Consider the following 12,228-nt stretch of genomic DNA (forward strand, 5'->3'; position numbering starts at 1 on the left):
ATTCAAAGGCAACCCAAGGGATCTACACAGGGTCCCCTAGATAAACTCTCCAGACGTGTGCAGCTCATGCTGCTGTAGCACAGCAGGCATTCAGGACAGATAAAATCACAAACAGGGTACCTGGTTTTCAAGGACCCATGTGCCACAAGCCAAATCGTACTACAAGGCAGTATCGTTTTACTCAGAAAATTTCCTAATTTATTTTCCTTTTAAAAACATCATCAGACCATTGAAGTATACAGTTCAAGTGTCTAATTTTAAACAAAAATGAGAGGGAGAGAAAGGGGAAGATGAAAGGGTTGGGACAGGGAGACGAAAGATTTGTGCTTACATTGAATTAGATACGGGTTTTATAGCTACCAATAGCAGTATCTTGGAAGAGTCTTTGGGACACTCATCTCTCATGACAGCAGGCATGCCCGGGACTCTTAATAATTACATTTGTTTCTTCAGAAGTCAGTTCCTAAGGGGAGCTTTCTTTTGAGATGGCTATAGTTTTTGCTCTTGTCTTTTGTCACCAGACCTGGGTGCAAACACTTGTCTCTGGCTGCCCTCAGGAACAGATGACAAAGAAAATTCCAAAGCAGCTTGGGTTTTGCAAGTTTATGAGGATGATTACAATACAAACTGCATTTTGTAAAATGGCATTTTTATTTTTTTCCCTAAGAGAAAAAACGAACAAGACCCTTTACAAGCCCTCATCCCATCTGTTCTGGTGAATGACAGCTTTTGGATCCCAAAGCAAGTCCTTGGGATGGAAAAGGATCACTTTAATTTTTCCTTGATAACCTCATTTTACAGGTAGTGGCTACTTTAGAGTAACTTAGAACTGACTTCTGAGATACAAGAAATTACAATCACAGCACAAATTTGATGAGTGGTATGCTTCCTTCATTTTGCTTGATACTCTTGGGGGTGGGTCTTTCCCAAATAATTCATCGGCCTTATAGTAACTGTAATACCAGCCTATATGTAATCCAAATGGAGCCAATAACAGCCACTTGTCAGCAGAATGGGACAAACCAGAGGAACTCTTGTCTTTTGGCTTATAAAAATCGTACGGCAAAGCCAGGCAGGCAGAGAAACAAGCAAAGAGTGTGACATTTCCCTGGAGTACTCGTGTTGAAAATGACTCACAACTTAGTCAGAGAAAACAGTGTCTATAAAAAGGGTTAAACAAATTGCTTAGGAAATGAACTTATCAAAAAGACAGCATCTGACACTGTGTCATACCAGACAACTGCACGAGTGATTTATTTGAGAAGGTCTTTTGTGTCAGATTGCTGTGGGAGAAGTAAAGTGCTTTGATTTTTCTTTTTTTTTCAAGAGAGAGAAAGGGGAAGACAACAGGCAGCCATCGCATTTCTTCAAAATGAAACACCTGAGAAAGCTTTAGTCCTTTTCTTCTCTCAAGGATTGCCTCTATGTATTTTCTCACAAGTTCTCCTTGGCTTTCTCCCTCACAGCAATTGGCAGTGACCTATCTGCTCCGTAGGTATAATTTAGATGGCTGATTCACTCAACCACACACTGGCTGGATCAGGGCTATGTGTCTCCATCAGTAGCAAGTCTACATATATTCCAGGTAATTACACAAACAAATCACACATGTCATAAGCAAAAACAATAAAATAAAAAAGTCTAGACACATAGAGTTGTATAATCCAAATGAGAGCCAAAATTCAGAAACAGTCAGCCTAAGAAATCAGCATGCAATGCCTAAGGACAAGTTTCTACTGTTAAGTAACAAATCCAAGAAGGGTTACCAGGCTAGTGTTGTCTTCTGACAAGAGCAGTTCTGGTGGACCAAGAGACTCCCATAGGTAGCTCAAAACTAAGGGGGCCTAGGACTAATTCTTTAAATAATATAGAAGCAAGAAACAGTATCCACTTAAGGAATATTTTCCAAAAGTCTACCAGTTTTCTACATAGATTTTGAAAAATTAAAAAAAAAAAAAAAGGCGTTTATTAATACTACAAAACGTTCATGTGTTCCTTTGTTGCAAACTGAGAAAGTATTTCCAAATATTTCAACACAGTTCTTCTCAATAATTCAGGTAATATTCTATCAACACTACACTGCCAGGTCTTCAGATTGTCCTGAGATCTAGCAGAGTTTCTGTGTTATCAAATACAGAAATGGGCACTGAGAGGTATGGTTTAGAAAAGAAGTTTAAGTGTTATCTCACCCCTCTATTGCTGTTCTTAGAGAAACCCATTAGATACCAGTTTAGCTGAGAGGTTCTTTACCCCTGAAAGAACTACAGATGTGTGCAGCCTGTTTTTAGGAAGAGGTGTTATTCTGCTCTTTTCAGTGCTTACTGTGTTTTGAATGACCAATGTAAGCACCTTTTTGATCAGATTTACTTAATGCTGTTTTATGTTTAGCAGCACTGCTCTCCATTATGCCAAGTTTTTGCTGAGTGGCCTTTTTAACTTCAGATTCTGGTTTTCTCCCTAATCAATTTATTTTACATTGACAATCTTCCGAGAAATTCCTCAAGGGGACAACTGGTAACGCTTAGAAAATAAAACTGATTCAGGGTCAAGACAATTCCTCGGGTTCTGTTTTGACTGATTGGAGAATGTTATATTTTCATCTATTTTCTAATTTTCTTTAGAAAAATGTCTTTGGTTTTAACCACGTACACTTTCCTATGCACTTCTACACAGCAGTCCTCCATTTACTTCCCTATTGTTAAGCCAGAAGTGAAAGGCTGGTCTCCCAGGCTCCCTGCATTTTGGCTTGTGGTGGGCCTGAATTAGATGCACTTTATATACACAGTAACACCCAGCAGATTTGCTATCCATTGACTTAACTATTACCTCGAATACGTATATTGTGCGATTTTATAGACATTTGAAGATTAAAACCAAACAGCATGTATAGACATTAGACTTCATCTGAAAACTATATTTATTAGTCAGTATTTTCCACTTGCAATTGAGGTGAAAAAAATACTACTTTATTACCTACTTTTAAAACTCATACATGCTCCCTGTCTTCTCTGTGTTCCACTTAGGACTTCTTGATTTCCCCAGGCTGTCCATATGAGTACTGTACAACCAGAGTGGAGAGATGATGGAGAAAGCCTTAGTTTATGCCTGGTATGAAAATGAGAAACTTGTCTATAGGGTGCTGTTAACTATTACCGCAGCATTTGGACTTGACTCTGGATAAATACTTAATTCCTAAACTTGGGACTAAGCCAAAAGTTTAAGATCCTTTTTGAGAACTGCCAGATCACGTTATCAGTTTTTCATCTTCTAATGTTAGTTATGAGGTGGGTTGTTTTGCATATTCGGCTTGAAAAATAAGTAGTGAATGCTGATCTGGCTCCCTGTTTCCTGTTAAAGTGACTCAGCTGGAGCTCTGCTAGGGTAAGTAGGCGGGATTGTTTGGTTTGTTTACTAAGAACAAAGAAAAGAGTTTGATTTGATAAACAGATGTGTTACATGTCATGAAACTGAGTAGGTGTTCTCCATATTTCTGTATTACTACATCTAGATGCCTGGGCCTTTTCTTCTTTCAGTGTCTCGTTAACAAGTTGGCCCAACCGTGGTTGTGCCTGTTCACTCCAAATTCTTTAATATATATGTATCTTTAAAATTCTGCAGGAGAGCTGTTAAGGGCCTAGGAATTTTGAATGTATCTAATTTAGCATTCTCTATAATTAAACTAAAATGTAATGCCTTTGGTCCAGAACTCCTGCTCTGTTGGTATGGTTTAAGTGATTTAAATGAAATACTTTTATTTTGGAATCCCTGTCTCCAAGCACTATTAACATCCTGCAAGATACATGGTACATTGTCTCCTGGATATCCTTTGGCTGGTTCATCAGGAGACGGAAGAGATTATTTTACATGTTGTTTATTTTTTAAATGTTAGCAATAGTCTGCAGCTTTTGTCTTTTTTCATAATGTCATTTTGTGAATCTTATGATCTTTATAGCATTGTCTGGTTTTATGAAGTCTAGTTTACTTCTATTGTCAACCAGACTCTGGCATATTTCCGGAGGTTCCTTTGTTGAATTACGTTCCTTTATTTTTTTCTACTTCCTTTAAGAAGCGCTGTGCCTAGAGGACTCTTCTCTCATACCAGCTGGCAATGCCTACATGCCATTTGTTTCTGTAGTTCTTAACACTTTCTGCCTCTTCCGTAAGACTTTTTCTTCCTTTTAAAAGTAATTCTGTCCCTCTTTAGCTAGTGCAAGTCCGGTTCATTCTGCTTGTTCTGCTTTCAGATTCATCAAATTCATTTGAAAACTGGAGCTTGACATCTGCAAAGGTCTTTAAGAAACTCAGTTTAGATATCAGCTTGTAATGTCCACTCTTCGATGGGGATTCTCCTCTCTTTTCTTTAACCTTAGTCTAGGAGAGTAAGGCAGGGCTGGGGAGTGATGTGTAGCAATGATCCCATAGATCTCCAAGATTATAATTTCCTGGGGAGTTTGGGCAAGACAACATTTTAAATTGTGATCTTTATATTCAGTAGCCTTTTCTCAAATAAAGCAATTTAGAAGTACCTCAGTAGCTGAGGAAGGACAGGGGATGTGATGAACATGGATCAAAGCTTGCTTCACTTCAGAACTAAAAACTCAGCCAGTGCACAAGTCTTTCATAAAACCAGCAAGGATCTGTTATATGAAAACATCTGCATTCTTGAAATTTGTTTCCATCCCATGTTCACACAAATGTTTCACTTTCATAAGCAGTAACTCTTCCTGTCCCACTACCAAGGAGGAAAGGAGAGGTCACCTCTCTTTGTTCCAACCCTGTCACACACACTCAGGGATAACCAGTGTCACCCTGCAAGGACGCTCCAGGAGACAAAAAGTGTTGCTCCATGCCCTTCTTTCATAGAATCATAGAATGTCCTGAGGGAACCCACAAGCATCATCGAGTCCAACTCCTGTCCCTGCATAGGACAACCCCAAAATTCATGCCATGTGTCTGAGAGCGTTGTCCAGTCTCTTCTTGAACACTGTCAGGCTTGGGGCCATGACCACCTCTCTGGGAACCCTGTTCCAGTGCTCCCCCACTCTCTGGGTGAAGAACCTTTTCCTAATGTCCAATCTAAACCTCCCCTGGCACATCTTCCTGCCTTTCCCTTGGGCTCTGTCTTTGGTTCCTAAAGAGAAGAGTTTGGTGCCTGTCCTTCCTTCTCCCCTTGTGAGGAAGCTCTAGACTGCCATGAGGTCTCCTCTTAGTCTCCTCTTCTCCAGTGACTTTAGCTCTCCTCATACGGCTTCCTCTCCAAACCCTTCACCAACTTTGTGGCCCTTCTTTGCAAGATGTGGGGAAGGTGGTATTTAATACTCAGCAGATGTGAGTTGACAGGGTAGTCACATTTGTCAGTCAGGATGAGACAGCCCAGTTATTCAACATCTAACCCTGTGCAACACAGGCTGACCTCAGACTGCATGGTAAACATTTCTCATTTTAAGAAAAACAAATATAACTTTCAGTTAGCATTTCCAAATGGTTGCCAAAGACAATGATAAAGGAAAGAAAAGACATCTAAGCAGAACCAGGCTGGAGGAGTAATTACAATTTTAAAAGCAAGGCTCTGGGCCACCTGTGCCAGCTGTAGGTCTGTCTGCTTGACCTCAGGTGAGATGCCCCACTTCTAACCTGGCTGTGGTTTTAACCAAACCCGAAGACAAAAGCACAACTACAGTTAGGAATACTTAGTAACGACCTGTAGCTGTTTAAAAAAGCAAACAACCCAAAAACCAAAACCCAGAAAAACACACAATGCACTTCATGCAGCTAAGAGGAAAAAATAATTAATTTGATAAAAGAAAAGCAGACATTCTTTGTTGTATAAATCTTTCCAAAGCTGAAACCTCAGGATACTGCAACCACTCAGGCGAAACCCAACTATTAGGAGAGTTCTGACTGTTGAGAAACTGCTCGACTTGATCTTCAGTGAGAACTTGTCTGGGCATTTCCCTGGATTTCTTGAAATACCAGAAACAATACTGTAATAGCAAGTTTCCTTTGAGGGGCAAAAAAGAAATGCAGACACACCCTTTATTCAAGCAAGACATTTATATACAGTACATAATAAGGAAAGACTGGTTCAATGAATCCCCTCAAGTCATAATGACAGGTAGGAGGCATCTGAAGGTGCTCGGTTCTCCTGCACACTCCCGTGCACACTCACTCCCAGCAGCCATGAGACACTCGCACATGAGTAAATGCTCCATTTGTCTAACAACCCTTAGTGACTGGAGAAAGCATTTTCAGTAATTTCTCCATCTATTTCATGCTAGTTACTGGCTGTAAATTATGCAAGAACAAGTTAACTGCACTAACTCTTCAAATTATTACTAGTCACTCAGCAGATCTGACATCCACCCCAGAGGAACACATCAGCCTCCTACTGACTGCAAGTGAATGGAGAAATAAGTAGACACTTATCTCTTCTTCGATCTATCTCTCCAGTCAAGACTGATTATCATCTCACAAAATTAAGGGGAAAAAAATACTAAGCCATTAGTTGGGGAAAGAAGGGGGGAAAAAAGCAAGAAAAAAGGTCAAAAGAGGTACATAAATCTGATAAAGATATGAAAAGAAGCTGACTAAAAGCAGCTCCTGTTAAACTTTTAAAACATTTATGCTACACCTTAATAAGCAGTGCATGTTGTGCTCATGAGAACTACAGGGACCACATGGTTAATCTTGTTTTCACATATCCCTTTAACTAATTAAAAAATCAGAAGCTCTAATTCAGAGCTTAGTATTTTTAATATGCTCAGATAATGCAATTAACTTGAGAAGAAAAGCATTTAAGTAACAGTTGCACCTTGTCTACACCACAACAATGTGCTTCATATTAATTTTTCTTCTACATTCCTTTAGTGTGACCAAAAAAAAAAAAAACAAACACATTTTCATCCAGGACAAAGCTATGCCTTGGAAACAGAACATGACCATATATTTATTTCTCCTAGAGACAACACGTGCAAAGCTGTGCTAGTATTTAAAGGTTTGCCAGACAAAGGTGACTCAGTTTCACCAGAACTGGTGTTAGACTTACCTTTGCTGGCTGATGATTAATATTTTCACATTTAAGTCTGGATACAAAACTAACAGTTTGAATAAAAAAAAGGCTTGCTACAACATCTTTCCTCTGGTGAACACTGAAGAAAATAGTCTGCAGAGTAATAACCCAGAGATAAAGTGTTCCTGTGCTTTATGCCTCTGGTTTTAAAGCTTCATTAAGATTATTTAATGATGAACTTTTGATTACAGTATTGGAGAAACCTACTAAATGCAATGGCTGCTTTCACAGGTCTAAAGTTGAGATGTATCAAAAGTGAGAAGAACTGTGGTGTCATGTTTGTATTCCAGGTAATCTGGGAGGCTTCAGTAAATCGGCAGATGCAACAACACTACACACCTTTCTATGAAGGAATTAGATACACAGCACTCTTCTACCAGTCTACAAAATTTGAGGAGTGCTCTGAACTTAAATAAAACGTATATATAAGTGGTGTCATCTGTAGTCACCGACTTACAAAAATGAAGAAATCAGTGTTACGGCTAACATAAATCAATTAATCCGTTCATTTGTATATATTAATAACAGTTTGCCCTTACTGCATGGAACATAAATACCCCAAACAAGAATTGAGTTACTCCTGCCTGTACTGCATGAATCCCAGTAGAAAGTTATAACAATGAAGGAATCAATTAAATGTAAAGACAACACATGGGAGAAATCTGAAAGGAAAACAATACTTTGTCATCTGAAGACTTTTTTATATTAATTTTATATTTACGCACATAATCTAGTATTTTGCTTCTGACCAATTTTCTAAGCTTCAGGTACAGTTCTCAATAGATGTTCGTATGTATACCAACATCACTCGGTTGTTTTCTGTAGAGTTGAAGAGATCAATATGAAATTTAAAACATATTTCCCTTTGGACCTTATTGTCTTGTAATTGCAAACCTCTGAAAGAGCACAGGCTGCTCAGCTAATTTGAAACATGAGTAATATTCACACTGCCAACTTCCATACTTTTTAGGGTTTCCTTTTTAAACCCAAGTTAAATACAGAAAACATGCAGAGATTAATTTTTAATTGCTCAGATGATTTCAATTCCTGTAAAACCTTTTCAACTCTCCATCATCCTATGAAAGAATTTCAATGGCAAAGGTCAGCGTCTTCTTGGCCAAAGGGAAGATGTTGACTTGTCTGTAGATGTTCATGGAGAAGGGAAGGTTGTGAAGAGGAGATCTGGGCTCAGAAACAGCTACCGGAAAGGAAACTTAATAGGCTGAACGGACTTAACAGTGCTCACTCACAGAGCTTCTTTTGCTTACATAAATGCATATTAAAACCCAGAGCTATGGCAAAATTATTGAATCAACTGAGTTAGAAAAGTTCTACTCTCATCTATAATACAAGTGATATTGTGAATTTATGCATAAAACAATGTTCCCACACTACTGTTCTGCATGGATTTACCTGATCATAGAGCAGAGAGAGACTCTGTAGATATGCTAGTGGGAAAGTCTACAGCGAGCTACAGACCACAATACCCATTACAGATGGTATGTATGCCTAAGCTATAAAACTAGTTTAATCAGATATGAGCGAAATGTGCTAATTGTGCAGTTTGTTGCTGAGAATGCAAATCATCATCCATATGCATCAGACATTACCAATAAGGTCTGAAAATGGGTGTGGGAATACTTTAAAGAAATTTATCATATGAATTTGATTGCATAACACGCAGGTATTCTGTATTTACAGGCTGAATAAGTGTGGGATGGAACTTTGTGAAGATGTCCTCAAGCTGATGTATAAGGAACCAGAATTTCAATCAACATCCAAGCTTCATTTTTCTATTCAGAAAACAATGTATCGATTTCTCCTTGCTTCCTAGAAAAGCATTTGATTAGAAATGCCAAGATAGCATCAATAAAAATTATTCAAAGGTATGATAATGCAATATTCGACGCCTATCTCTTAACTGCCAAGTACAGACAGACTGCTTCAGGTGAACCCAAGTCATTACTTACAGTTCTGAAATGAGGTAAACAACATAAAAAAATCCCAGCACACACACACACACACACACACACACAGAAACATTCCTTATGCCTCAAATCAAGCTCTACGTGAGGCTTAGATATCAACATGTCACTGGCCACTCTTGGTGAAGGCTGTTTTAAAATGTAATACATCCCTCATGAGAACAATAATTACCTTTACCTTCATTTGTGAGCAAAGCTTTAATACCTCACTTGATCTTATCTTACCAGATGAGTGATAGGCCTATCATGCTCATGAATGAAAGGCAATAACTCACTCCTTACTACTAAGATATCTTATGAGTCCTCATCTTATGAGAACCACACACTTCACTAAGCCAAGCAATGAGCTAGGTAGTCTAGAAAACCTGCAGAATCTTTGTGTAGCTTGTTTCTTCATCATCCATTTCCATTTAATCAATTCTGCCTGTTAAGTCTAGTACAGCATGTTCAGCCTCAGCTGACTGAAGGGTTGCAGCCCACTCCCAGCAGGCAAAATTTTATGAACTGTTGATTCAGGAGTTCATTCCTGCATTGTGGAACTCCTTGAAGCCCTGAATTTAAATCGGACATCTGAAAAAGGGTGCGCTGACTTGAAAATCAGTTTGACTTTTCTAGAAAGAGCAGATCAAAAGTTTCAGCAACAACTGGATGGGAGAACTGATTCAAGGAAGGCCTCAGGTTCTCCCTTTGGAGGATCCTGTTGTCGTTATGATTGTCTTAATTTCACAGCTATAGAATATTACTCACTTATCTTCTTGTGCAAATCTCTTGCAGGAGTGCAGACTGGCTGCACGCATTTAATATCTGCATGTATTAAAGCCTGTACATTAGCAAAAGGTATCAGTGGCTAACAGCTAGCAATAATAAAGGTTATCTTTGAGGCCTGAACTGCCTAGGAAATAGAGACATGCATGATAGTTGACTCCAATTTCTCATCTTGCTTCTGCCTGGTTACTGAGCCAGCTCTTCCCCTACCTGAGAAGGGTACAGGGCTGACAGGGGTCCCTGCAGGTGCTGTAGCAAAGCTGTGACAGCACAGCTCGCAGGTCTGAGGGCAGAGCCCTGGGGGTGGGTGGATGTGCCAGAGCTGGGTACAAGCTCCCGTGGCCCCGGTGGCCCCTCTGCAGCATGGCAGCACTCCCAGTCCGGGCAGCACAACGCACGGTGTGAGGGGCAACAGCCTCCCATGCCAACAATGACACATTTGGGTTTGAAAAGGAGGAGGAAAGGACAAAGGCTGGCATTTCTCACATTTTGCCAACCTGGGTTTTACTCACACTTTTGCCAATTCATGCATTGATCACTGCCTTATGTTTTACATACCATGCAATGTTGAAGAGCTCTGGATGGTAAGGTAGCTGGATTCGCATTTCTGTGATTCGATATCCAGGTCTCCAATTTTTAAGATCAGGCGTTTTCCTGGAGGCACTTGGATTTTCTTTTCGCATAAAGTGTAGTTTGGGTACGTCCCAGGATAGTTCTTGGACGCCAGGGTCCCGCTGTCTTGATACATCACCGTGTGTCCACATCCATCCCCTGCAGCAGGAGAAGAAATAAGGAAGAGAAACTAAATGTATTCCTCAATTTAAAATGTGTAAGAAAATACTGGCCACATAATCATGTCTCACATGTGCTTCTATCTTTTAAAAAAGTATTTTGTCATACTCCACTTCGGTTATGCTGTTGTTGGAAGATAGGTAACTAATGTAAATACAGTCATATTTCTCTTGTGAAGCAGTATAAAGGAGGGTTGGAAACAGTAATGAACTAGTATGTATTTGACAGTCCTGTACAGTTTCTCTGCCTTTCTGTTTTACAGCCAAACCCCATTGAAACCCTGATGATGCAATTCCACATGTAATAGGTAGGATCCTTCCTTAAATAGTTTTCTCCCAATTATCATTCCACATTTTATTTCCATAGAAAGAACCGTCAGAGAGAGGGTAACTGAATCACGATACATGAAAGCACAGACATGATTTAACTACATCCTATCGTGGACCTGACTCATTTTCCTGTTGGTTTTCTTGCACCACTTGCATAATACGAAAAGAACAGGGGACAAGGCAAAGACCCAAGAGGGGCTTCAAAAGTGGGATGTGCATCTCCAACGATTGGCAGGCTACTTCACGGTAGCATGCCTGAAGATGTGAGTGCTGCTGCCTCCTTGCTCAAGGAGCAGGGGTAGGTGCCCACAAAGTGTTTTTTCACCTGTGGAGTCTCTCCTTGGTGGACGAGCATCTGAGGAGCAGCTGCAGCAGAACGTGTGACAACAGGAAAAGGCACATGGAAATACATGGGGGGATGTGGGGACTGACATGGAAAACAGGAAGCATCCATGGAGGGGAAGGAAGGAGGTATCAGATAAGAGATGTTGACTACCAAAGGAAGTAATTTTTAGTGAACTGTTTTAAAGTACGCTAGTAAATTAAAATTTACATATTAAAGTTTAAGCCATTTCATTCTGCTGAGTTTTCCAAATACTAGAAACTATTGCAATAGTGGAATTAGTGCTATATATACATGCATTTGAGGGGCAGTCCTCAGTTTTAGGTCAGTTATGGCATAGGCACTCATATAGGAGTGTTGCATACTGTTACCCACTATCACTGCAAAATTGAAACTAGTCCTAGAAGTATTAAAAAAATAAAGAATCCTGTGGAGCTGAGAATTCACAATATTCACCTTAACTACCCAGAATTTTACTTTTAGGGATATTTTAGTTAAACTGGTTTGGTCTGTTCAGTTTAACTGCTTTCTGAATCTCCTTCCATGACCACTAAAAGGATAGAAAGTAAGATTTGATAAGATTATTTAAAGGTGAACAACTAGAAATGAAGTGTTGATGACAAAACGTGCCATACTGGGGGTTGGGAGGAAAGTAGCATGCTGTGCAAAGATAATCTCCAAGCTATCAAATTTTGACTTGCTACTATATAATTACGTTGCCATTTCATCCAACTCAACCACTTTTTCCACAAGAAACAGCATTTATTTTCAAGCTTTATCATTATTACTAGCTTTGTTTTCTTGTGTTAAATTTTATCACAGGTTCATGCTTGGAAAAGAGGTGAATAGGAAACATGGATCCAAAATCATGTCACCATAAAACATATTAAATATAGTTTTTCAGATCTCCTTGTCCACACGCTTTAAAAAACATCTGTTGTTCAT

General features: G+C 39.4%; 1 protein-coding gene across 1 annotated transcript in view; it reads right to left on the reverse strand.

Annotated features, from left to right (window-relative positions):
- The window catches only part of DCBLD1 (discoidin, CUB and LCCL domain containing 1), a gene marked incomplete at its 5' end in the record, with an annotated part of 49,423 nt that overhangs the window by 22,569 nt on the left and 14,626 nt on the right, over positions 1 to 12,228 (reverse strand). The window contains 1 exon segment of the mRNA XM_082049248.1: positions 10,378 to 10,590. Coding sequence (XP_081905374.1) covers positions 10,378 to 10,590 — 213 coding nt within the window.

This window comes from Streptopelia decaocto (assembly GCF_964273445.1).
Source record: "Streptopelia decaocto genome assembly, chromosome: 3".
NCBI classification, from domain to species: domain Eukaryota; kingdom Metazoa; phylum Chordata; class Aves; order Columbiformes; family Columbidae; genus Streptopelia; species Streptopelia decaocto.